General features: G+C 42.3%; 1 protein-coding gene across 2 annotated transcripts; it reads left to right on the top strand.

The window, feature by feature from the left end:
* Positions 1-1,910: 1,910 nt before the first annotated feature.
* Positions 1,911-26,969, top strand: MEAF6 (MYST/Esa1 associated factor 6). Of its 2 annotated transcripts, XR_011073493.1 has the most exons (8): positions 1,911-2,034; positions 3,238-3,353; positions 6,784-6,871; positions 7,050-7,095; positions 20,334-20,526; positions 24,209-24,266; positions 24,900-24,933; positions 25,421-26,969. XR_011073493.1 is itself a non-coding variant. In XM_068539543.1 (7 exons), the coding sequence occupies exons 1-7, from the start codon at positions 1,945-1,947 to the stop codon at positions 25,427-25,429; spliced, it is 576 nt and encodes a 191-aa protein (XP_068395644.1). In that variant the 5' UTR covers positions 1,911-1,944; the 3' UTR covers positions 25,430-26,969. The 2 variants fall into 2 exon arrangements, 1 of the variants encoding a protein (XP_068395644.1); XM_068539543.1 differs by lacking the exon at positions 24,209-24,266.
* Positions 26,970-27,505: the final 536 nt, after the last annotated feature.

Genomic DNA, 27,505 nt, shown 5'->3' with positions numbered 1-27,505 from the left:
GTTTCATTGAAGAATGCTACCAATCATTACAAGAAGAATTAGCACCATTCTATACCATCTCCAGAAATTAGAAAAGCAGGGAACACCTCTCAACTCATTTTATAAGGCCATTATTATTTTGATACCAAAACCAGACCGAACAGTACAAAACAAAACAAAAACAAACTACTGAGCCACAACTACTGAGCCTGCGCTCTAGAGCCCGTGCTCCGCAACAAGAGGAGGCACTGCAATGAGAAGCCCGCGCAGTGCAACGAAGAGTAGCAACGAAGACCCAACGCAGCCAAAAATAATAAATAAATAAAAATAAAAAAATAAAGAAGCTAAGGAATAAAAATCATATGACCATGTCAATTGATACAGAAAAAGCATTTGACAAAATTCAACACCCATTCATGATAAAAACTCTCAGTAAAGCAGGAATAGAGGGGAACTTCTTCAACCTGATAAGACTGAATACCTTCCTCTTAGGATAAGGAACAAGTCAAGGATATCTTCTCTGGCCATTCTTATTCAACATAGTACTGGAAGTCTAGCCAGCACAGTAAGGCAAGAAAAGGACATAATAAGCACACAGACTGGAAAGGAAAAAGAAATAAATCTCCCTATTTGCAGAGTGTCTACATTAAAAGTCCCAAGGAATCTACAAAAAAACCTCCTGCAATTAATAAAGGAATTTAGCAAGACCCCAGTTTACAAGCTCAACACACAGAAGAAATCCAGAATGCGGCAGAGACAAAAGGATGGAAAAAACAGTGGGTAAAAAAAATAAAGGATTCTTATGTTTAATCTAAGTTACAGAAGGAGAGAGACAATGAGGCAGAGGCATATCTGAAGAAAGATAGCTGTGAATTTCCCAGACCTGTTGAAAGTACAAATCCACGGATTGAAGAAACAAAGAATTTCAAAGCAAGGTGGGAGGGGGAAAAAAAAAAAAGAAAGAAGAATGCAAGAAAGAAGGAAAACAAGCAAGCAAGAAAGATGAAAAAGAAAAAATCCTACCTAGATTCCCAGTGAAATTGCAGAACACTGAAAAATGGAGAGATCAGAGATTGCAGAAGTAAGCAGGGGGCAGGTGAATACAAAGTTAATGGTATTAGACTTACTGATTTTACTTACGTAGTCCTTATTACTTGCCAAGCCCCTTACATTAAGTGATTTACTTCTCACAGCAATTGTATTAGGTGGGCACTATTATTACCTCTATTTTATAGACAAGGAAGTTGAGACAAGTGAAATTTAGCTACCTGCCCAAGGTGACACAGCTTATCAATGGTAGAGGTAGGATTTTGAACAAGGTAGTTCTGGATCGTATGTGTCCTTAACTACCACACATATTTGTCTCCCTAAAGGGCAATGGGAAGCCATGAAAAGGTTTTAGCCAAGGGAGTGACATCACATTTGCTTTCCAAAAACAAATAATCCTGGCACCACTGTGGATGATGTATTAAATGGAGCTAAAGGTGGAAAACAGGAGGCTGTTGGAATAATGTATCAAAAAATAAGGAGAGCCTGGATGAGTGAGGGAGGTGGCAGACAAAAGAAAATAGATTTGCGGGCTCTCCCGGAGTCGAGTCCACTTGGCTCGACTTGGTTTTGGATCGGATTAAGGGGGTGAAGGAGGGTGAGGATGGCACCCATGTTTCTGACTTGGGCAATTCGTCGGACAATGAAAGTCATTCACTGAGGAGACTTCGGAGAGGTCTGATTTTGGACACGGTGAATTTGTGGTGCAGAAACTCGGCCAGGACCAAGAGCAGAGCCCAACACTGACGTCCTCCTGGCAGGGCGCGCGCGAGCCCGCGGGCGGGAGCTCGGCCCGGCACCGCGAGCCTCCGGAAGCCGCGAGCGCAGGCGCAGTGTGTCGGCGGGCGCCCCCTGGCGGGCGGCGGCGCGCAAGGACCGCCCCCAGCCTGGCGCCGCCACCGCCCGCCTCGGCACAACATGGCGATGCACAACAAGGCGGCGCCGCCGCAGATCCCGGACACCCGGCGGGAGCTGGCGGAGCTCGTGAAGCGGAAGCAGGAGCTGGCGGTGAGGGCTGGCACCGGGGGCGCCCGGGTGGGGGCCCTGTGCCTGCCTCCGCCTCCAGGACCCGGCCCCGCCGCGCCGCTCGTTACTCCGCCGACGCAGCGCAGCGCAACGGCCGGGAGTCCGGCGGCCTGAGGACGGCTGCGCATGTCGCGGCCCGCCGGCGCCTCGGCCTCCCAGCCGTGCGCATCCGGAGCAGGGAGCCGGGGCCGGGGGCGGGGCGCGGAGCCGGGGAGGAGGAGGGGGACTAGGCAGGTGGGGGCGTGGAGGAAGGATGGCGCCAGGGGGTGGGGGCTTCCGTGCGGGAGCCCTGGAGAGGAGTGTCCATGAGCTCTGCGGGGTGGGCGAGGGGGGGCGGGTCCACGATCTTTGAGGGGTGGGGACCGGGCTTGTCGGCAGGCTGTAGGAGATTGGTTCGGGCTTGCCAGTGGGCTTTGGGGGGGTGGGGTAGGAGACAGGTGTGGGAGGGGGACCCACACATCCAGACAGGCCTTTGGAAGATGGAGGGGCGCGTGTCCTTTTGGGGACTAGGAGTAGATCAGTTGGATGCGGTTTTTGATGGGCAGGGTTGTGATGTATTTGGGAACATCTTAGAAGGTGACAGGCGAGGGGAAGCGGACTCAGTCTAGGGAATTAGGAATTGTGACACGCACCCGGGACCCCTTGCACCCTGGTGGCTAAGCCCTCCCTCCCCTTGCGTTTTGGCTTGGGCACCGGGAGGCCCATCTTACCTGAAGCTGCCCTTCCAGGTTTCCATAGCAACTGCAGCCCAGTGCAGGCGGCCTTTCGGAGCCTGCAGGGAGGGGAGCGAGTTGGCGCTGGAAGGCTGATCACCCTTCCCTCCCTCGGTAGCAGTATCTTTTATGCGTGGGAGTGGAGACTGCTCACGTTCTTCTTCCGCCCAGGTTCTTGACAGCTGGGTTTCCACGAAGCCCCTGAGTACATGCAAACTTCGGCATGGGTGTACATTTTAATGGGGACAGGCTCTTTCCATTCCATTTTATTCTTAAAGGGATCCAACAAGATGGGTCTAGACTGTCTTAGTCTGAAACAGCCTGCCCCTGCCCATGTCATCCTTCTTTCCACAAGGCTGGCTCTGTATAGTTGAACTTGAGTTTATAAGTCTGATATCCAGATTTCAGTTTGGTTAGGCTTAATGCTTGCATGTAGAAGGCATTAACCACTTCCTTGTTTTTCATCTCTCAGGAAACACTGGCAAACTTGGAGAGACAGATCTATGCTTTTGAAGGAAGCTACCTGGAAGACACTCAGATGTATGGCAACATTATTCGTGGCTGGGATCGGTATCTGACCAACCAAAAGTGAGTGTCAGAAGCCTGTAGTGTTTGTGTTGTGCCCTAGTAATATTTGTGTTTAGGGCTATGTATGTTGTTGGTAGTGACTTGGCAGGGAGACAGTAGTAAAGTGGGGTGGACAGAGGTCTGCACTTGAGCTTGGACTCTGGCTCAGCCACTGCCTCACTGAGTAACCCTGGACAAATCCTACATCTGTATAGTAGAGGAAATCTGGCCAGTGGCACAGGGTTGTGTGAGGCTTAAATGAGATACAGCATATAATACCGTACACACTAGCACTGCTATCCGTGTTTTCTACATTTTAATCAGTCACGAGTCCCACCCTCACAAGATTTGCCATACCTGTGTGCCAACTGTACCACGGTTTATTTAGTAATATTATTCTTGAAAACTTTCTAAATTTTTTGAAAATTTTCAAATCTAGAGAAAAATTGAAAGAATAGTTCGTGATCTCTTGATACCCTTCACTAGCATTCACCAGTTGTTAACTTGTTACCACATTTGCTTTCCTCTCTTTTTTCCCTTTCTGTAACGTGTATTAACGCACACCCCTATATCTACACTTAAAATTTTTTTAAAATTTGAAATCATTATAGATACACAGGGAGTTGCAAAAACAGCACAGTTTTCCCCAGTGGTTGGGTTTTATGTAACCATATAGTACAATAGCAAAACCAGGAAATTGACATTGGTATAATGTGTATATGTAGTTCTGTCATTTTATCATGTGGGTAGATTCCTGTAACTACCACTGCAATCAAGATACAGAACTTTTCCATCATCACAAAGATCTCCCTCATGCTACCCCTTTGTAGTTATATCTCCCCTTTCTCCCATATATATATGTATATACATTTTTTGCTAAACCATTTAAAAGTTAAAAGCAGATATCATGACATTTGCCCCAAATTATGTCAGCAGGTACCTCCTAAGAATAAGAACATCTTTCTTACGTAACCAACAATTATCATGCCTGGAAAATTAGCACTACATTAATAATATTATGTAATATACAGTCTTTATTCATATTTCCCTAATTGTTCCTAAAATGCATTGCTACCTTGTTTTGAACCAGTGAGTGTTTGTGCATTGCATTTGGCTGTTGTGTCTCCTTAGTCTCTTTAATTTAGGAGCTTCCCACCCTTTTTGGTGGTAAGATTGTTTATGACATTGTCTTGTAGAGTGTCCCAATTCCAGGTTTTTCTTATAGTGACTTCATGAGAGATCCTTTAAATATTTTTGGCAAAAATGTTGCATTAGTGATTTGTGTACCTCTTGTTGTTTACCTCTGTTTTATCAGGAGGCACATAATGACAGATTACCCCATTATTGGTGCCGCTAAGTTTGATCATATGATTTCACCATTGTAAAAGTTATTTTTTGCCTTTGTAATTAACAAGTAATTTCAGAGGTTATACATTTTATTTATTTTTATTTTTTAAGATTTATTTATTATTTATTTATTTATTTTATTTATCTTTGGCTGTGTCGGGTCTTAGTTGCGGCATGCGGGATCTTTCATGGCGGTGCTCGGACTCTTCATTGCGGCGTGTGGGCTTCTCTCTAGTTGTGGTGTGCAGGTTTTTCTCTTTCTAGTTGTGGCACGCGCGGGCTCCAGGGTGCATGGGCTCTGTAGTTTGCGGCACAAGGGCTCTCTAGCTGAGGTGTGCGAGCTCAGTAGTTTTAACACGCAGGCTTAGTTGCCCCACGGCATGTGGGATCTTAGTTCCCTGACCAGGGATCGAGCCCACGTCCCCTGCGTTGTAAGGTGGATTCTTTACTACTGGACCACTAGGGAAGTCCCTGGAGGTTACACTTTTTAGGCAGTGTGATTATACTGCTCCCCCCAATTTTTGTCACTGGTTTTAGTATCCATTGTTGATTATCTGAATTTATTATTATAATGAAGGTTGCAAAATGATGATTCTAATTTTACTGTTCCTTTTACATTTATTACTGGCATTCTGAAAGAAGAGTCTTCCCTTTTTATCTTCTTTCCCTTTCGTTCTCTCTCTCTCTTTAGAATCACTGTAGATGCATGGATTTAAAAAAAACAACAGCGTATTGGGATCTAGTACTGTCACTTTGTAAAGGTTTATTTTATTTTTTAGTGTAAATTAATTTATTGAAATCTATACAAAGAAGTGCACAGATCATAAGTGTTTAGCTCACTGACTTTTCACAATGCTAACACACCCATCATTATCCTTTTTGATGCTTAGTTTGTCCCAAACGTGGCCAGAGGGAGCCTCCTCAGGCTGATTTCTTTGCCCTTTTTTTAAAAAAAAAATTTTTTAGTAACTTTATTTATTTTATTTATTTATTTTTGACTGCGTTGGGTCTTCGTTGCTGCACGCGGGCTTTTCTCTAGTCGCTGCGAGTGGGGGCTACTCTTTGTTGTGGTGCGCGGGCTTCTCATTGTGGAGGCATCTCTCCTTGCAGAGCACGGGCTCTAGGTGCTTGGGCTTCGGTAGTTGTGGCGTGTGGGCTCAGTAGTTGTGGCTCGCGGGCTCCAGAGAGCAGGCTTAGTAGTTGTGGCGCATGGGCTTAGTTGCTCCGCGGCATGTGGGATCTTCCTGGACCAGGGCTCGAACCTGTGTCCCCTGCATTGGCAGGCGGATTCTTAACAACTGCGCCACCAAGGAGGTCCCATCCTTGTCCTTTTCCTGTCTCAGACCTGGTATGAGTCATTTCACTAAGGAACTCTGGTTCTTTCTTTAAGTTTTATTTATTTATTTATTTATTTTTTAAATTTATTTTTGGCTGTGTTGGGTCTTCGTTGCTGCACGCGGGCTTTCTCTAGTTGCGGTGAGCGGGGGCTACTCTTTGTTGCGGTGTGCAGGCCTCTCCTCGCAGTGGCTTCTCTTGTTGCAGAGCACGGGCTCTAGGCACGCAGCCTTCAGTAGTTGTGGCATGCGTAGTTGTGGTTCGCGGGCTCTAGAGCGCAGGCTCAGTAGTTGTGGCGCACAGGTTCAATTGCTCCACGGCATGTGGGATCTTCCCAGACCAGGGATCGAACCCGTGTCCCCTGCATTGGCAGGCAGATTCTTATCCACTGTGCCACCAGGGAAGCCCTTTAAGTTTTTTAAACTAAGATTATTTAACAGAGATACTTCATAGCACTAGTCTGTGCTAGATGTTTTTAATAATAGGCATTAAAATAAATACATGTTAAATGAAAATGATTGTGAACCTAAAGCTAAAGTAATCTCATGTGTCACAGTGGACCACATACCGTCCATTGGAAAACATTGCTGTCTACATAGGCATTCAGCCTGAAGGTCATTTTGGTCAATCCAAGTGGTGTGGAGGCATTTCTGTATGGAACTTGGTAATTTAAAAAAAAAAGAGTTCCTTACATTTGTCCTGGTGCGTCCTCAGCTTGAGCCACAGACATAGCTTGGTGCTTATAATGAGTTTCTTGTGTGTGTTTTAGAAACTCCAATAGCAAAAACGATAGAAGGAACCGGAAGTTTAAGGAAGCAGAGCGGCTCTTCAGTAAATCCTCAGTTACTTCAGCAGCTGTAAGTGAGGCGGGGGGATCTTTCTGTGGCCCATTGTTAAGGAAGACCTCCGTTAAGTTTCTGCGAGTTTTCTCTTTCCTGTCCGTCTGTGAGTTGGTTGTCTCTTTCCTTTCTGTCTGTGAGTGCTCTCCTGAGATCTGTGATAATTTTTATAGTAACTGGTGGTTTTTCCTTTTAGGCAGTAAGTGCATTGGCAGGAGTTCAGGACCAGCTCATTGAAAAGAGTAAGTTTATCTTTTTACTTTTTCATCAGTTTATTTTTAAGCTACCATCGCCCCTATATTTAATTCCTATCCAATGGTGTATCTGAAGACTGCATCTCTTGTTCTTGCCTCATCTTTCTAGAAGTTAGGAACCCTTTTGGGTATCCTTAATTCTGTCTTTCTTTGGGGGAAGAAACTACCGTGTCCATCCTGCCTTTTCAGTCACATGAAGGTTGACTTCACCTGTTCAAAGACACAGAGATATGTCTTCACTTCTGTTGAGTCTTAGGGAATTTTTTAAAGTTAAAAAAACCCTTTTATCATGGAAAATTTCAGACATATCTAATAAATCCTCATGCACCCAATTTAATAATTCTTAGGAAATTCTGATCCTATGAACAGAATGCACCTGTGTGTTCTTAAATTTAAAATGGAGAGCAGGTAGTATTTACTTTGTAGAGAAATTGTATCATTCTCTGTATGTAAGCCATACAGTCTAACTCCTTTCTAATTTCTAGTGATGGGACTTAGAACTGCAGGTTTATCTTTCTGTATCAGACTCTATATAGCTGTATTGGATGCTCTCCCTGTGGGTCGGGTCACTCTGAAACACACCCTGCTTTTTGTATTGTGGCTGGTGGGTATTTTCACATGGCATATCTTGTTGTGGGATCAAGTTCTCTTGTTCACATTACCAGGGCATTGGTTTGCGGAGAAGGGATTTTGGTAGTATGGGAATTAGAACTACTCAGTGACTTCAATTATTATCTCTGTGTACAGATTTCTGAATTTTTAGCCCTATCCCTAACTCCTTTCCTGAGCTTTAGTCATGCATTTCTAGAAAATTCTAGAAAATGTCTTCTAGACATTTCCACTCAGATGGTCAGACTCAAATATTTTGTCTAAAACTGAGCTGTTCTTTTTCCTTCAAAATGTGTCTGCCTAGTTGTTTTGTTTCACAGTACTTCTGTTCTCTGTCCTTCAAAACTTTGTAGGCAGCTTTGACTCCTTTCTGCCAGCCTAATCAGTTGGACCAAGTCCTTTTGATTTTTTCTTTCATTATGACTGTCAGTTAAATCTTATTTCTTCTCCATTAATACCACTTCTAGAATGTAGAGCCATTTCATCTGCTTTGTGGAGTAACAAGACTGGTTAAGAACATTCTGGACCTTACTCCTATGAGCTGCGATGGAATGATGGCTGACTCCTCAGTTTTCACAAGAGCCTATTATCCTGCCCCAGGCTTAGCGGATAGTTTAGTATATGGCTCTGTACCTAATTACCCACACAGAAGGGGTGTGCCTAGAAACTGGTCAGGAAGACTCCTAAAGCCACTGCTTTCAGCAGCTTGACTTGAGACAAATACTGACGTAGTGAAGATTTTCTGGAGCATGTGGACGCCATCCATTCCCCTAAGATCTTCCCCCTGGATTGAGCCTCATTTCTGGAATATATCATATTGGTATTCCTTGGTTTTCCCTATAAAGTTGCACTTAGTAACATTTTGGTCCTGTAAAATGTGTCACTCTGTTATTGTAAGAGGATGTTGCAAATGTTTATTATCATTACTAATTATTATCTCCTTTAGGAATAGTTGTTTTCCCTGAACGACTAGTTGGTTTTTACTGAAAACTTGGTAATTGACTGTTTCCCTCTTTGCATGGGTGCTAAAATGCTTAAAGCCAAATTTGGGGTTCCTCTCTAGAAAGCAAATAGGAATTTATAGCATGTGTTTGGGGAATGAATCTTAGTACTACATCCAGCTTACTTTCTTCTTCTGTTCCTCTTTGCTTTACTTAATCTCATTTTAAATTTATTTTATTGGATTTCATTCTTTTAATTTATCTAGCTTGGGTTTCATTGGACTTCATGAAACTATGGTTTGGTATTTTTTATCAGTTCTGGAAAATTCCCAGCTGTTACCTCTTCAGATACTGTGTTTGCTCCATGCTCTCTCTCTTCTCCTGGTACTCTGGTTAAATGTAAGTTAAACCTTCTCTCTCATTTCATCCTTTATGTCTTTTATTATCTTTTCTATATCTTCTTTTTTGTTTCTGTGCTGCATTATGGGTAATTTTTTTTCTGACCTACCCATTCACTAATTCTCTTTTCAGTTGAGTCTGATTTACTGTTAAACCATCCCTTGATTTTTAAATCTTTTATTATACTTTTTAAAAAAATTTTTTGGCCATGCTGCGTGGCATGTGGGATCTTAGTTCCCCAACTGGGGATCAATCCTCACCCGCTGCATTAGAAGTGCGGAGTCTTAACCACTGGACCAACAGAGAAGTCCTGTTACTACATTTTTAATTTCCAGAAATTCTACTTAACTACTTAAAAAATCTGCTATGTGATTTATATATATATATATATATATTTTTTTTTTATTTATTTATTTATTTTTGGCTGCGTTGGGTCCTCGTTGCTGTGCGTGGGCTTTCTCCAGCTGTGGTGAGCGGGGGCCACTCTTCGTTGCGGAGCATGGGCTCTAGGTGCGAGGGCCCCACCAGTTGTGGCACGTGGGCTCAGTAGTTGTGGCTTGTGTGCTCCAGAGCACAGGCCCAGCAGCCGTGGCTCACAGGCCTAGCTGGTCCACGGCATGTGGGATCCTCCCGGACCAGGGCTCGAACCCGTCTCCCCTGCATTGGCAGGTGGATTCCCAACCACTGCACCACCAGGGAAGCTCTGCTATGTGATTTTTTAGTACCTTTCTTTGCAGTTGTTTTCAAACTTGCCTTTTACTTTTTTTAAATAAATTTATTTATTTATTTATTTTTGGCTGCATTTGGTCTTTGTAGTTGGGTCTTAGTTGCTGCGTGCGGGCTTTCTCCAGTTGTGGCGAGTGGGGGCTACTCTTAGTTGTGGTGCGTGGGCTTCTCATTGCAGTGGCTTCTCTTGTTGCACAGCTTGGGCTCTAGGTGCGCAGCTTCAGTATTTGTGGCACACGGGCTCAGTAGTTGTGGCTCGCGGGCTCTAGAGCACAGGCTCAGTAGTTGTGGCGCATGGGCTTAGTTGCCCCGCGGCATGTGGGATCTTACCAGACCAGGGCTCAAACCCATGTCCCCTGCATTGGCAGGCAGATTCTCAACCACCGCGCCATCAGTGAAGTCCCTACTTCTTTAAGTATAGCAAGCATAGGTTTTCTGTAGTCTGTATTTAATTTCAGTTTCTGAAATCTTTAAGAGCCTCTTTCTGTTTGTTGTTTCTGCTGTTGTATCACTCATGAAATCTAATTTCCCTGTGTGCTTGTTGGTTGTCTTTGTGTACTTCTGTTCACTATAGTTAAAAGTATTTGTAGAATAATTTGACAGCTGGGATGAAGGTGCTGTCTTCCAGAGAAGACCTATGTTTGCTTCTGCTAGGACTGCTTGGACCAAGTTCAAGGCTTGAGGGTCCCCAAAAGATCCAAACTTTAATTCCAAGAGAGGAATGAGGAATGGTCTGCTTTGCCTTTCAGTCTTTTTTCCTTTGTACAGAGTCTTTCCGTTGTCTCAGAATTTTTGTATAACAGATCTTGTGGAATGACTCCTGTGTTTTTGATCTTTGGTGGCAATGAAGAAAACATCCCTTTCTCTTAGAATTTGTACTTGTATAGTCTCAGATCTCAAAGATTTTGGAGTTTTGCACTTTTGGCATTTATTTTTGAACTGTTCTGCAATTTTCCTCAAAAAAGGCACTACTTTTGCTTCCTCTGGCTTCTTACGTACCTACACTAGAATGAGACTGGATTAGCATGGTCCCAAAGGGGAATTTTATGCTAATTAGTGAGGCATTGTATATTTTTCTAAAAAGAATAAAGTAAAAGAAAAACAAAGCAGGCAGATTTTATCCAGTTTCCTGTAAAGGATCAGCAGTCTCACCTGTTTGTTTTACTGGGCTTCTCTGAAGCTTTCGTCAAAGCAAACCCCTCCAGCATCTGCATCATTGCACAGGTAAGTGAACAGCTGCATGAGCATTGTTCTGGGTGTCTTCCTTTCTGCCTTTAAACGTTTCGTGCTGATCAGAAGTCACTGCCGCGGCACTATTCAGTAGCTAGTCCTTCAAGTAGAGCATCTCATTTGTAGATGTATTTAACTTAAAATTTGACGTTACTTGCTCTAAGAATGAGTTGCTCAGTTTTATGTCAGTGAGAGGCAAGCTCGTGTGTCTTTTCATGGTGGCAGCAGCAATCGATTGACCGACTTGCTGCTGTACCTTGATATGTTGTAACCCAGTCCTCTTGCTATCACTTCTCTTCTGCTTCCATGAGCCGAGGAAGGAAATGATTATTACTTTGTGCTCTCACTTTGTACGTTAACAGCGTTTAATCTAGTCTCCCCAGCTCCAGTCCCTCTTATAAACCGCTTCTAGCCTAATCTTAAAACACGGGTTTGCACAGAGAACTCAGTACTCGTTAGTTGTTTGGTGTTACTTCCCTGTTCCGAAATTCTGGATGCCTTCATCTTGTTATGTCCGGCTAGCAGCTGTTTTACTGCAAATAACCCTGACTGATTGCTTGGAATTTGACTTATGTGTTTGTAGATCTCAAAGATGTTGAGATTTGAACACTTACTGTGTTCCGGACAGTAAGCAAACTCTTTACATTATCTCATTTAATCCCTAAAGCTACTTCTTGAGGATAGGGAACATGGCTGTAGCCCCAAGCATCTAGCCCAATGTCTCGTCCATAAGAGGTGCTCAGCACGTGAGAGAAAGAATTCCTATTTTACAGACGGGGAAACAGGCTCAGAAAGATTAAGCAACAAGTCAGTTTTCTTAACATCCCCTCGTATTGTCCCCTGTGTTAGATCCCCTAGTCTGACAGTTATGACTCCGCTCAACCTGTCATTCCATTTCACCTGTCATTTCTCAAGCTCTCTGTTTAAAAGGTGTTGTTTGACTTATTTGTCCCAAATACCTTGTGTTTTCTCACCTCTGCACTTTTTTGCATGTGCTACTTTTTGTACTTATTTTGGCTCTCATTTTTCAAGGTCCGGTTTAAATTCCACCCCCTCAGTGAAGCTTTTCCTGAATAATCCGCTCTTTCTTCTCTGACTCGCATAATACTTAGTATCCGTATCAGCCCTTTGGGACATCGGTTACTGCCTGGACTCTGTTCATAGGGCTTTGATTTGATTTACGCTGCTTTGTTTGTGTTTGCATGTGTGCGTGTGTACACGTGTCCCCACTTTATAGACTATGACCAATTCCTCCATCCATTTACTCAGAACTCCCATAGCAACTGGCCCCAAATGAGTGAATAGTTGGTTTTGCTCCCCAGTGTCTTTGAGTAGAATTGCAACACAGACAGAATTTGCCGTATCTAACTTGCCTTCCTTACTTGTTTCCCACCTTTTTAGCTAACCCTTCTCTCCCCTGTGCCCAGCCCCTCCTCAGTTAGTCCTGTGTCCCTTCTGCAATCCTGTCTGTGATCCAAAGCTTTTGTGACTGCATGCCCTGGTAGCCTGCTCCTTCCCCAACTAGTGCCTCCACCATTTGCATTTTCAGAGATGACAGTTTTTATCTGAATAAATAGGATTGAGTACGGCAGAGGAAGGCTGTCCTGACCGTACATCTCCATCTTAGACTCATCTGTTTATATTTCGTTAGATTTTTTTTTTTTAACTTTTTAACCCTTTTGTGAGGGTTGTATGTATTAATATATTTGAAGTGTGTACAGCAGTGCCTGGCTTATGGTAAGGACTGTCTGTGTCAGCTGTTGTTAGCATCTTGCAGTCTTATTTATTTTTTATAAATTTATTTATTTTATTTATTTTTATTTTAGGCTGCGTTGGGTCTTTGTTACCGTGTGTGGGCTTTCTCTAGTTGCGGCGAGCGGGGGCTACTCTTCGTTGTGGTGCGCGGGCTTCTCATTGCAGTGGCTTCTCTTGTTGAGGAGCACGGGCTCCAGGCACGTGGGCTTCAGTAGTTGTGGCACACGGGCTCAGTAGTTGTGGTGCACGGACTTAGTTGCTCTGCAGCATGTGGGATCCTCCCGGACCAGGGCTCGAACCCGTGTCCCCTGCATTGGTAGGCGGATTCTTAACCACTGCGCCACCAGGGAAGCCCTATTTCTTTCTTTCTTTATTTGGCTGCGTCGGGTCTTAGTTGCCACACGTGAGATCTTTATTGCGGCATGCAGAATCTTTTTTGTTGCAGTGTGCAGACTCTTCATTGTGGCGCACAGGCTTCTCTCTAGTTGTGGAGCGTGGGGGCTACTCTTCGTCGCAGTGCGCAGGCTTCTCACTGTGGTGGCTTCTCTTGTTGCGGAGCACGGGCTCTAGGCATACGGGCTTCAGTAGTTGTGGCGTGCGGGCTCAGTAGTTGTGGCTTGCGGGCTCTAGGGCTCAGGCTCAGTAGTTGTGGCGCATGGGCTTAGTTGCTTCGCGGCATGCGGGATCTTCCCGGACCAGGGCTCGAACCCGTGTCCCCTCCATTGGCAGGCGGATTCTTAACCACTGTGCCACATGAAGTCCCACATTCTTTTTAAAAGCCAGAAAATATCCCCTAGTCTGGTTGTTCCTCCTCTGTTGATGAATATTCCCATCATCTCCCTTTTCCCCCACTATGAACAGTGTCACAGTAAACATCCTTGTACCCATATGCTTTTTTGCAGTGGAATTTTAATTTCTGTATGACAGTGTCCCAGAAGTGGCACTACTGTGTCAAAGAATGATTTTCATAAATATAGCCCAGTTACTTTCTGTCGTATGAAGGGAAATGTATATTTGGTCTTTGTCCCCTTTCCTGGCACACAGCTCCTAAAACTCTTGGACTCTCCAGAATATTAAGAATGACTAGCATGGGACTTCCCTGGTGGCACAGTGGTTAAGAATCCGCCTGCCGATGCAGAGGACACGGGTTCGAGCCCTGGTCCAGGAAGATTCCACAAGCTGCGGAGCAACTAAACCCGTGCGCCACAGCTACTGAGCCTGCGAGCCACAACTACTGAAGCCCACTTGCCTAGAGCCTGTGCTCCGCAACAAGAGAAGCCACCGCAATGAGAAGCCCGCGCACCGCAACGAAGAGTAGACCCCACTCGCCTCAACTAGAGAAAGCCCGTGCACAGCAATGAAGACCCAACGTAGCCATAAATAAATAAATAAATACATAAAAAAATTTAAAAAAAAATAAAGAATGACTAGCATGCAAAAGAGTAGTCTTTTGTATGCTAATGAGATGACTGGTGGCCTTGTTCACAGCCCCTCCCTCGCCCGCAGATAGCATCAGATGGGGGCTGGTCACCCAAAAGACCAGTCCTTGACTAGAAGTTTGGAACTTTCAGCCTTAACCCTGAAACCTCCAGGGAGGGGAAGGGGACTGGAGATTGTGCCCATCACCAATGGCTAGTGACTTAATTAGTCATGCCTGCATAATGAAACCTCCATAAAAACCCCTAAATGATGGAGTTTCTGTTGGTGAACATGGTGCAGTGCTGGGAAGGTTCCCAGCCCAGAGAAGGCAAGGAAGCTCCACGCCGCTCCCCATACCTTGCCCTGTGTGCCTCTTCCATTTGCCTGTTTCTGAGTTGTATCCTTTGTAATAAAGCATGTTCCTGATTCTAGCAAATTATTGACCCTGAGGAGGGGGTTGTCGTACCCCTGATTTATGGCTGGTCTGTTGGATGTCTGGGAGGCCCAGGACTGGTGACTGGTGTCTGAAGTAGGGGGCACTCTTGTGGGACTGAGCCCTTAAATTGTGGGTTCTGCCCTGACTCCAGTAGTTAGTGTCAGAATTAAATTCAAGTGTTGGTGTCTGGGGAATCAGGGAATTGGTTGTTGGTGTTGGAAAACACCCTGGACTTTCCAAAAAGAGTCTTGCCATTCCCATTCTTAAAAGCATATCTTGGGAGGGCCCATTACAGATACATTGGGGTAAAATAAGGGGGAAAAAGATTACGTTTAAACTCTTTCATTAGAGTGAATTTTGAATCTACGCAAATGCAGACAAAACAATGAATCCCTGTGTACCCATCACATGGCCCCCAAATCATCACACTGTGGCCAGTCCTGTCCTATCCACACCCTACCTACCCTCACCTCCAGCCCCTGTATTATGTTGAAAAATCTCAGAAATCTACCCCCGTTTCTTGTATACATATTCTAGTATGTTGGGTTTTTTAAAATTTTTTTTAAAATTTATTTTTGGCTGCGTTGGGTCTTTGTTGCTGCATGTGGGCTTTCTCTAGTCGCGGCGAGCAGGGGCTACTCTTCGTTGCGGTGCGCGAGCTTCTCTTGTTGCAGAGCACGGGCTCTAGGCGTGCGGGCCTCAGTAGTTGCGGCACACGGGCTCAGTAGTTGCGGCTCGGGGGCTCTAGTGCACAGACTCAGTAGTTGTGGCGCACGGGCTCAGTTGCTCCGCAGCATGTGGGCTCTTCCCGGACCAGGGATCAAACCCGTGTCCCCTGTATTGGCAGGCGGATTCTCAACCACTGCACCACCAGGGAAGTCCCTTTCAGTATGTATTGCCAAATGATAGTTTTTAAATTGTGGCAAGAACACTAAACATAAGATCTACAGATTTTTTTTTTTAATTTTTAATTTATTTTTGGCTGTGTTGGGTCTTCGTTGCTGTGCGCGGGCTTTCTCTAGTTGCGGCGAGCGGGGGCTACTCTTCATTGTGGTGCGTGGGCTTCTCATTGCAGTGGCTTCTCTTGCTGTGGAACATGGGCTCTAGGCGCACAGGCTTCAGTAGTTGCAGCGTGCGGGCTCAATAGTTGTGGTTTGCAGGCTCTAGGGCGCAGGCTCAGTAGTTGTGGCGCATGGGCTTGGTTGCTCCACGGCATGTGGGATCTTCCTGGGCCAGGGCTCGAACCTGTGTCCCCTGCATTGGCAGGTGGATTCTTAACCACTGCACCACCATGGGAGTCCAGACCTACAGATTTTTAAATGCACAATACGATAGTCTTAACTGTACAGAGTTGCACTGCAGATCTCTAGGACTTAATTGTCTTGCATGACTGAAACTTTATACTCATCAAACAGCAACTCTCCCCTCCCCCCTCCCCCCAGCCACTGGCAACCACCATTCTACTTTCTGCTTCTGTGAGTTTGACTGTTTTAGATACCTCATAGAAGTGTAATCATGCAGTATTTGTTTTTCTGTGGCTGGCTTATTTCACTTAGCATAATGTCCTCCAGGTTCATCCATGTTGTGGCATATGACAGGATTTCCTTCTTTTTAAGGCTGAATAATATATTCCATTGTTATGTATATACCACATTTTCTTTTTTTTTAATACATTTATTTATTTATTTTATTTTTGGCTGCGTTGGGTCCTTGTTGCTGCACATGGGCTTTCTTTTAGTTGCGGCGAGCGGGGGCTACTCTTTGTTGCGGTGCGTTGGCTTCTCATTGCAGTGGCTTCTCTTGTTGCGAGCATGGGCTCTAGGCGCATGGGCCTCAGTAGTTGTGGCACTCGGGCTCAGTAGTTGTGGCTTGCAGGCTCAGTAGCTGTGGCACACGGACTTAGTTGCTCCACGGCATGTGGGATCTTCCCAGACCAGAGCTCGAACCCGTGTCCCCTGCATTGGTAGGCAGATTCTTAACACTGCACCACCAGGGAAGCCCTACCACAGTTTCTTTATCCGTTCATCTATTGACGGACATTTAAGTCGTTTCCATATTTGGGCTATTGAATAATGCTGCAATGAACATGGGAGTACAGATATCTCTTCAAGATCCTGATTTCAGTTCTTTTGGATAAATACCCGTAAGTGGGGTTACTGGATCATATTGTAGTTATATAAATGATAGGCCCTTTACACTATAGTCACACTTAAAAACTCCCAAACAGAACATTTATTAGTAGTGCATTTCTTTTTAATGCTGAATATTACAGGCATACTTTGTTTTATTGCACTTTGCAGATACTGCATTTTTTACAAATTGAATGTTTGTGGCAACCCTGTGCTGTCAGATGATGGTTAGCATTTTTTAGCAATAATATATTTTTAAATTAAGGTATGTACATTTTTTTAGACATAATGCTGTTGCACACTTAATAGACTACAGTATAGTGTTAACATAACCTTTATATGCACTGGGAAACCAAAAAATTTGTGTAACTCACGTTATTTTGATACTCGCTTTATTGTGGTGGTCCAGAACCAAATCCACAATGTCTCCGAGCTGTGCCTATATTCCACTGCATGGATATACCACATTTTATTTATGCATTCATCAGTTGATGGACATTTTGCTGCTGTGAATAATACTTCTGTGAACATTTATGACCAGTTTTGTGTGAACATGTTATCATTTCTCTTGGATATATACTCAGGAGTGGAATTGCTGGTGATTTGTTAACTCAGTGTTTAATCTTTTGAGGAACTGCCAAACTGTCTTCCAAATTGGCTGTACAATTTATATTCCCATCAGCAGTGTTTGAAGGTTCTAGTTTCTCCACATCTTCACCAACACTTGTTACTGTTTGTCTTTCCATTATAGTTACCCTAGTGGGTAGGCAGTGCTATCTCATTGTAGTTTTGATTTGCATTTCCCTAATGGCTAATGATGTTGTGCATCTTTTCCTGTGCTTATTGCCCATTTGTATATCTTCTTTTGAGAAATGTCTATTCAAATCCATTGCTGATGTTTCAAATTTTTTTTTTTTGTCTTTTTATTTTTGAGTTCTAAGAGTTCTTTATGTATTCTGGATACAAGTCTTTATCAGATATATGATTTGCAAATATTTTCTCCCATTCTGTGGGTTGTGATTTTTTTTTTCTTTTTTTTTTCTAGTTAGCATTGGTTTATAACATATAAGTTTGATATGTACAACATTATATTTTGACTTCTGTATATACTACAGTGTTCTCACCACCAAAAGTTTAGTTTCCATCTGTCACCATATAGCTGACCCCCTTTGCCCATTTTGCTCTCACCTCAGCCCTGTGGGTTGTTTTACTTTTTGAGTGATATTTGCAGTTCAAGAGTTTTACATACATGATATAGTTCACTTTACATATTTTTTCTTTTGTCATGCTTGCTTTTGTGGTCTTATCTAAGAAACCATTGCCTAATCCAATAGAGTCTAAGAGATTTATAGCTCCTACATTTAGGTCTCTGATCCATTTTGAGTTAATTTTTGTATATGGTGTGAGATAGGGTTCCAATTTCATTCTTTTGCATGTGGATATCCAGTTATCTTAGCACCATTTGTCAAAAGACGATTCTTTTTTCATTGAATTGTCTTGTCATTCTTGTTGAAAATCAGTTGACCATAAATGTAAGGATTTATATCTGGACTCTGAATTCTGTTCCCTTGACCTGTATGTCTATTCTTACGCTCGTACCATGCAGTCTTGATTACTCTAGCTTTGTGTAGTAAGTTTTGAAGTTCTTGTGCTAATTTTTATATGAAATCAGTTTTCCTGAACCTCAGGACAGGGTTGGTCAGTATACTTTTTCTAGCTTCCTAGTTTTAGAGCTCCTTCTTCTGTTGTTTTCACGAAGTGTTCAAAAATAGGGTTTCATGATTGCTGAGATCTGCTTCTGTTTCTCTCTTCTGCTTTTTTGGGATTGCCTCTTTCTTTTAGCTCTCATATCCATGTGCTACTCAATTTGAAATCTCTTCCCAGTAGTTTGTAATACAAAGACATAAAAAGAAGAAAGGTGGTCCCCTGGTTCTGCTGTCCACATAACCCCTTTTGACAATTTTTAGCAACGGGTAATGTATGTACATATTTAGGATTCTTCAACAGTTCAGGAAAGTGAAAGTCTTCTCCTCCCCCATCCTTTTGTATTAAGAGTTTCAAGAAATTCCTTTCAGGAAGAAAAAGCATACATTTACCAAAATACATGTAATTTTTCTTAAAAACGTATTTATGCAAATTGTTCTTGAACTTGCTTATTTAATATATCTGAGGGATGTTTTAAAATTGGGAGTATGTACAAACAGTAAATGCTGGAGAGGGTGTGGAGAAAAGGGAACCCTCTTGCACTGTTGGTGGGAATGTAAATTAGTGGGAATCACTATGGAGAACAGTATGGAGGTTCCTTAAAAAACTAAAAATAGAACTACCATACGACCCAGCAATCCCACTACTGGGCATATACCCTTAGAAAACCATAATTCAAAAAGAGTCATGTACCACAATGTTCATTGCAGCTCTATTTACAATAGCCAGGACATGGAAGCAACCTAAGTGTCTATCGACAGTTGAATGGATAAAGAAGATGTGGCACATACACATATATACAAAGGAATATTACTCAGCCATAAAGAGAAACGAAACTGAGTTATTTGTAGTGAGGTGGATGGACCTAGAGTCTGTCATACAGAGTGAAGTGAGTCAGAAAGAGAAAAACAAATACTGTATGCTAACACATATATAAGGAATCTAAGAAAAAAAAAATGGTTCTGAAGAACCTAGGGGCAGGACAGGAATAAAGACGCAGACGTAGAGAATGGACTTGAGGACACGGGGAGGGGGAAGGGTAAGCTGGGACAAAGTGAGAGAGTGGCATGGACATATATACACTACCAAATGTAAAATAGATAGCTAGTGGGAAGCAGCCGCATAGCACAGGGACATCGGCTCGGTGCTTTGTGACCACCTAGAGGGGTGGGATGGGGAGGGTGGGAGGGAGATGAAAGAGGGAGGAGATATGGAGATACATGTATACATATAGCTGATTCACTTTGTTATAAAGCAGAAACTAACACACCATTGTAAAGCAATTATACTCCAATAAAGATGTTAAAAGTAAATAAATAAATAAAATTGGGAATATCTGTCAGCTGAAGGGTATTATTACCACTTTTAAAATAATGTTCTTAAGGCTTCTCAGAGTAACTTAGGTAATGGGGCTCTTCTCCTCCTGGGCCCTTTTTCTTGATGGAAAGTCAGGATTCCCATGTGGTCTGGGGAAGGAATCAGGGCCAGCTGTAGGATGTTTTCCCAAGGTCATCTCTCACCTCCCGAAGACCTATGTAATGTTTTTGATAATGCTTCTTGTGTAATTATTAATCCCATTAGCATATTCTTGTTTAAATAACCTTTATGTAGCGAGGTTATCTTGGTTGTATGGTCCAGTCTCCCAGCTGTCTTTAGGTCTGTTGCCTCTGGTTACATTTTTTCAGATTACAAGTTTCTCAGGAACTCTGATAACTTTGACTGTATGTATCTTCCTGTCAGTTAGAACATATGGTCCTTGAGGGTAGGAAACAAGTCTTTTTCTATGTGTTAGTGCTCAAAAAATCTTTCCTGACTGATGGACAAACTGCCTGAGGAGTGCTGATGATGCTTTGGGGGACTTGTGTTTATTCCCTCCAGGGGAGCCAGGAAGTGGGACGGAAAGTGATACTTCTCCAGACTTCCACAATCAGGAAAATGAGCCCAGCCAGGAGGATCCTGAGGATCTGGATGGATCTGTGCAGGGAGTGAAACCTCAGAAGGCTGCTTCTTCTACTTCCTCAGGGAGTCATCATAGCAGCCATAAAAAACGAAAGAATAAAAACCGGCACAGGTCAGTGGTAGGGACCACCTTTCCCCACCCCCTCTGCCCCCACCCTATCCCCACCCACTTAGAGCTTCCGTGACCATTGCTGTGAAGGGACTTTAATAGAATAAACATTCTTCAGGATTGGTGTGGTCTTTCTGTTGCTGATGGGAAGAAATTCATTTGGTCCAAGTGAAACAGGCTAATTTTTCTCTAAGGGAGGAATTAGTGGGCATTAGAGTAACTGTGAAGGAAGACATCCTTCTCAGTGTTTCTAGTGTAGAAGAATTTGATTCCATAAAACTTTTGTTTAATACAGTGAATTTGAAATCCTTTCAGAAGAGAAAAAGGGAAATAGAAATGGAATCTGTGTACTAGTGTTTGGAAGATGCCACTAGCATGTGTTGGGAAGCTGAAAAGTGGGATAAGTCTTTTGCTCCTAATCGTGACCCCTGCCTATTCTTATTCCCTGGAGGATGGACAGAACTGATCTGATAGTGCCTTTATGCTTTTTAAATACAAGTTTTTGATGGCTTATGATTTCTCTATTTGTATATATCTTTGTAAAATGCTGATTTCAGTATCAGAGGAACAATATAAGGGCTATAAGATACGAGAGCACCTTCCTAGATAATGTTTGTTCACTGTGTTTTTTTGCAGTGCCTAATGAGATAGGAATCACATCAGTGGACAGAGAGGTCAGGTGCCACCCAGAGAGGATTTTAGCATTCACTCTGCTTGGGGTTTATATGATAATGCCGGGGCCCGTGAGCTCAGATAATTGGAAATTATACAGCTGAACTCAGAGAGGGCAATGCAGTAGTTTCTAGAGGAAGGAATGGCCTCAAACCTTCTACTGGGAGGTATGAAAACCAGATATCCACCAGGTTGGCGTTTGTCCTGCTCCTCTTAGGAGCTGCATGCTGAGGAGGTGAAAGGGGGCATGCAAGGAAGGGGTGGGCTTCCCTGTGCCAGTCAGTTTGCTTCTGGGCTGGGTTGTCCCATAGAACATTCCCTCAGGCACCCAGGATATTACAGTTGTTACCTTTGCCAGATGTGGCATACAGGGATAATACAGAATTAACTCTAACGGCTTTAAGCCTCCTTGGCATCAACTGATTCTTTAATTCTTTTAAGAGTTTTTCTTGTCAATGGTGGTGGTGGTTTTTAGACCCAGAAATAGTATATCCTCCAGATAGTGACTAAGGACTGCAGCTTAACATTTTTCTGCAAACCAGAAATCACCACGCCAATCTCATAAGTGCAGTAAGAGAGAGCAAAAATTGCATCTCTCTCTCTCTTTTCTTTTTTTTTTTTTGGTAAGGCTACAGCTTATTTAATCACTGTGACAGGACTGACGCTAGTTTATCATAAACAGCAGAGGTCCATACTCTTAAAAATATTTTTTTAAATTGTCAAGATAAAAAGGTCATACTCTATGTTGCTTTCATTAAGTTTACAACAGTGTCATTTTAAATGGGATAATTATTTTCCTATTTCAGAGTATCTAGAGGAGGGGTAAATTCCTTGAAAGTTTCTGGGACACTTTCTCCATTCCTGGTACACTAGACTCTATTGATAGCTATTGTTTATTTCAGGTAATACCTTATTTTCCGTAATGATACGATCAGCTGATAAAAGGGAATTAGGCATTGAACTTAACTTTCTTCTTGCAGATTGCTGGTAGATTTCCATAGTAACAGCATTTCCTACCCTTTCCTCTCCTGGCCCTAGGAACTAACTCCTTCCAGAAAAATACTAGGATTTAAAAAGATATTTGATATTAGTTATTGCCTTCACAATGGGGCTTTCTGTTTGGAAAGCAGGATCCTTTTGTTGTTCCCCAGGTTCAGTATCCTGCTGGGTTTCTCCGTTGGCCTTAGGGACTCACCTGCCCCGAGGGAGGATAGTGGAGCTGATTTGCCTTCTTTCTGGAGAAAATAGGTTTAGCACACCTTCTCAGATTCCTGCCATCTTTAGTCAGGAATTGTGTTTGGCCCAAGCCCCTCACCCCTGACTAATGTCTTAGTGGGTCTGACAGATTGGGGGACAGGGGCGGGGGAGCACTTTGTCTACACATGTTTGTAACTTTGCTCCCAGTACAGTGTCATTTCTTCTTCAATGTACCACACCCCATATTGCCAGATAAAAGTCAACAGTAAATTATTTCAGCAAAAGTCTGAATACCCACCATGTGTAAGACACTGTTTAGTGATGAATAAAGCAAAGTGGAAATAAATAAGTACCCTAGCAAAAAAGGAAGAACTTTGAATTTGTCCTCTTTAGGAATATAAAAATCTATCAAATAATTTTTAGCATTCATAAATGATCACAAGATTCTAAAGTCTTATATTTTACGTGATATCTGAATGATAAGTCCCAGTGTCTTTAAAGAAAAAAGTTGAAATCAGTATAACCTATAGCTGCTCTTACAGGTTTTTGATACTGTACCAAGCTCTAGAATTCTAGGTAGTTTGTGACGTTTTCATGAAGTAGGTACAGTCTACTTCTTTAATTTCTGAACAAAGTTAAGTTAGGCTGAAAGTTAAATTTCTGACAGTTCCTGGTTTGTACACTTACTGTATACTTTTCCCAAATGTCCTAAGTGAAACTGTTGCATAAAGGTTATTGAAGTTAAGCTTTCTTCCAGCTTCACTCTTGCAAACATTGGTTAGGAGGAAATACAGCCGTTTTGCATATTGTTTTACCTCCTGTCTACAGTCTGAAAGGCTCTGGAGCCAGCTAAGGAGCTGGTGTCGTGCCCCTGGTTAACGTTTGCTTTGGAGGTCTGCCCAGCCCATGGTCTGTTAGCGGTGATGGCCCGCAACGGCCTTCTCCTCTAGGCAGCTCCCATCTGGACCCTTACGGCTTGGGTGCTTGTGGATGTCAACTTCCCTTTGTTTCAGTAGGTGCACTGCAGACTTCGGCGTTCCATAATTGTAGCCCTGACATAAACCGTTAACTGCCCTCACCAGTTCAGGGGCAGAGTAATATGGCTCTGTGGTTTTTGGAATTAGACTCTGATTCAACCCTTGGCTTCTAGCCTGAAAGCAGAGAAAAGGAGTACCATGTTTGGACATGCTTAAATATAAAACCCGAGTTAGAAATTGCAAAGTGTTTTTTATTTTCAAAAATGTATGATATTTTTATCTTTCATTTTAGTGAAAGTATATTATGCTGAGTTGTTGGTACTGTCTTCAAAGCACTTTTCATTATGTGACTAAACCCTTTGTTCTCTATTTCTTCTAAATGCCGTGTTTATTTTTCATTAAAATTAAATATTTTAAAAGTTCTAACTCTGAATCTGGCAGTTAATAGAAGGCCTGCAGGTATCTAGTTTTCTAATGAAATAACTTTTCTTTTTATAGTCTGTTCTTCTGATATGAAATCCATTGAGGGAAGGGAATCTCCCAACCACAGAATCTTTGGTGCTTTGATGTTTGAAACTTTGTGGCTTAAGATTCTTAAAAGTGATTTTGTTTCTACAAATCTTGCTAGGGTGGCTAATCAACTAATTTATTCAATTAGGATATTAATTTCTATTGCTTTCTTCCTTTCAAATGCTGCCCCTCAGCCCGTCTGGCATGTTTGATTATGACTTTGAGTAAGTTTGATTTGAATTAGTATTTGTGCTGTGTTGTTTAGTGTGTAGAGACAAATATGCCTTTTTGAGACCTTTCTAACCCATAGTTTATCTGTTTAATTGTAGGTATGTATATTAGGTTAGGCTGGGAAGTTTTTTTTAAAAACAGAAAAACGTGATGGAGGTAACATTTTATTTAATAACTTAAGCAAAATTAAGTAAACTTCACTTTTATGCATTTTAATTTCTTTAAAAATAGATAAGCTTTACTTTGATTCATATTTAAATTGATATCCTGGCTTTGCTTCATAAGAAGATTGATAGTTTAAGATCTTGATATTTTGCTCTGGAAAGATTTAAAAATTGAAATTTGTTGAATTTCTTTTGTGTTTCATGTCCAGGGATACAAACTCCTAGTCTCTTTCCTGTTCTTAATCACTCTGTGTCTCAGTGATTATCAGCAACATAGTTGCAGAGCTAACACATTAACGTAGAGCATGCCCTCTTAATCCAAGCTCTTTAACGTGTAATTTTGGAATAATCTTAAAAAATTGTACGACTTTTATAACTGCTATAGTGTATTTCTTTTTGAGCCATCTAAGTTTACCTTGTGGCAAGAGTATCTGCTCATGTTTTTAATAAATACTTGCTTAATAATATCTGGGTAAACAACTAAATATGACATAGTCTAATGAAGAATGTGGATTTTACTTAACCAAATAGTCTTTGTTATAGCTTGTGCCCTATGCAGTAGCTGATTCTTGGACCCGTTTTCTGTAAATTAAAATGCAAATATCTTTTATCTTTCCTATCACAGGATTGATCTGAAGTTAAACAAAAAACCACGAGCTGTAAGTATCAGCCAGACCATTTGAGAGAGGCTGGTGATTTTTGTAGATGGTTAGAAAAACGTATTTGTCTTCAGAGCTTGAGTGTTCCTAATCTGGGGTCACAGTTCTTGTTTTAAAGTCTGGGGTATCCATCTGGATGCACTTTGACTCTTAGGTTTGTGTACTTTCTTTATAATTTGGAGAGAGAAAGGCTCACACATTTTTTACTGAAGAAAAATTCCCTTTGATCAAATAATGAACTGTTAATACTACCCCTCCTCACCACCCCCGTGCCTCTAACTGGTGAGTTCTCAGGTCTAATAAGGCAGAATTGATGTTTCTGTCCCTTTGTGGACTCAGAAGACAAGCCATTTTCGATGTGAAATATTGTCTGTCATATTTGAAATAGAACCTTTGGCTACAGAGCAATAGCCTAGCAGGGTTGTTGGTGAGAATTTATCAATGTTCTGCTGAGAATAAGTTGGGACTTTTGTTTTTCTCTCTTCAGGATTATTAGAAGACTCATTAGTGCAGAAGCATCCAGGCTATAGAGCCCTGCTTCCCTCCTCCGACCTCACAAAGATAAACACCCCTCACCTGGCTGCGTGGCCATCCATCTCTGCTTTCCCAGACCCAGTGCCTGTGACTCTTGAGTAGTTTGTTCTGAAATGTGGTGACAAACAAGTCATTTCTGTAAGACCATATCGGAGCATTTACTTTGTGTCATTTTCAGTAACAATTGCAGGAAGACCCAAGACATTGTTTTAATCCCAGCAAGTTGCTAACTGTGCATTTCTCCCTTCTTGGAACCAATGTCTCCCCCGGCAAACTGGCCGGCACCAGCTTCATCTGTGATGCGCATCGAGAAATGTTCTCTAGGTTTGTTTTATGCTGAACGTAGAACAAGTCACATTTCAGAGGGAGGCTGTAAATATCTGGCGTTTTCTTATTTTGTTTGTGTTTTATCATTTTTCTATGATTGTTTTTACCATCTTATTTTCTTTTGGGACTTTTTGTAATGCCATTGTACAGCTCATACCTTCCTGCTGACATATCTGATAATCTGTTTCGTGCAGTTGCCAATATTCTTAACTGAAAATAATTTGGTTTACCATAAATAAAATGGGGACTTGGCTTTCTGTTTTTTTGCAGAGGGAAGGTAAAGAGTGTTTGTTTAATAATTACCTATCTTAAATCTTTTTGAGTTGGAAGCAGTTTCATGTTCAAGGAACAGGAAAAGCTGAAAAACATAAGTTTAAATCAGTCCTTTTAAAATAGGTATTTTTATTCTTTTGTATAAATAAAATTTCACAGGCTTTGACTTCTCATCCTTCACTTTTAAACTTGAGATTGTTTTTTCACTTACTTATTCGTATCATGCCTTACGGAAGTTTCTTTTTCCATCTTTTCTCTCTTTGATGGTATTTGCCTGATTAAATATTGCTCTAAAAATCACTAAGGCAAATGGAAAGGCTCTAAATTGTACCCAAAGCTGATAACGCCTGGAGTCCTTGAGCAAAGTGAATGACAGGATCACCGAGAGGCCGCGATGCCCAGCAAATGCCCCTTCCTTTCAGGGTGGATGGGCTGAGGAACCCGTTGACAGTTGTTACCTGCCTCTGGAGCAGCGGCCATCCACCTTGGCTGCACATTGGAATCACCTGGGATGCTTACAAAAATACCAGTGCCTGGGTCCCACTCCCCAAGACTCTTGACTCGGGTACAGCCTCGTATTGGGGATATTCTTTCGAAGAGTCCCTGGCATTCTGATAAGAAACCAAGTTGAGAACCACTGCATTAGGAGACTGGATTGTTCGATTTAAATCCTGTGTCATGAATCAGTCTAAGGGATAAGCTGCGGGGCCTCACCTTTCCTTTGACTCTATTTAGTCATAGTCCTTTACTATGTCCATATCTTTGTTAGAAAAAATATGTTCCATTTGTGGCAATATTGGTAGAGCTGAAATACGGATGGCGTCTGTTATCCAAACACGTCTACCTTGTCAGATGTGCAAAAGCTTCCTCTTGTTCTCAAATAAACTTTTTTTTTTTTTTTTTTTTTGACTCTGTGGCTATTTAGATGTCTTTGCCTATGTCTTTGGTAGCAGAACTTCAGGGATTTTTTTAAGGAAGTAGTTTCTTATATAGATTGTTCCTTAAAAACAAAACAAAACTAAAAACAATGGAAACCAGAAGCTTTCTGTATCCTTTTTTGTCAATCTCCTTTCCCGGGAGGGAAGGATGGGATCCCGGTGGTTTCCTTAACTCTGAGGACAGCACACAGCAAACCTGAAGATATTTCTGACTCTCACAGTTTGACTTTTGCTAGAGATGGAGTAGGACTACTCTTAAAAAGATACATTATTAAAAGCATATCTATGTATATGAATACCTCTATATGTATAATCACGGTTAGAGACATGGCTTGCTTTATACATATTTTCTCTATAAAGTTTAATCATTGACTAGGAGACCTCACAACTTCCCTGTAAGTTGGCCAGACATACTGGAGATACAAGAGTCTTGAGAGATCACTTAGGTTCCCTACGTTGGGCTGGTTTAGGAAAAAATGCCGGGAGATCCCTGCCTACCA

This window comes from Eschrichtius robustus, chromosome 3 (genome assembly GCF_028021215.1).
Source record: "Eschrichtius robustus isolate mEscRob2 chromosome 3, mEscRob2.pri, whole genome shotgun sequence".
Taxonomy (NCBI): domain Eukaryota; kingdom Metazoa; phylum Chordata; class Mammalia; order Artiodactyla; family Eschrichtiidae; genus Eschrichtius; species Eschrichtius robustus.
This window is presented reverse-complemented; position numbering and strand designations above follow the sequence as displayed.

What these genes read in the sequence shown, in the direction of transcription:
- MEAF6 (XM_068539543.1), top strand. Translation starts at nt 1,945, where the DNA reads ATGGCGATGCACAACAAGGCGGCGCCGCCGCAGATCCCGGACACCCGG. An exon ending in CGGTATCTGACCAACCAAAA is followed by an intron (nt 3,354 to 6,783) that starts GTGAGTGTCAGA and finishes TGTGTGTTTTAG; the next exon opens with AAACTCCAATAGCAAAAACG. An exon ending in CCTCAGTTACTTCAGCAGCT is followed by an intron (nt 6,872 to 7,049) that starts GTAAGTGAGGCG and finishes TTTTCCTTTTAG; the next exon opens with GCAGTAAGTGCATTGGCAGG.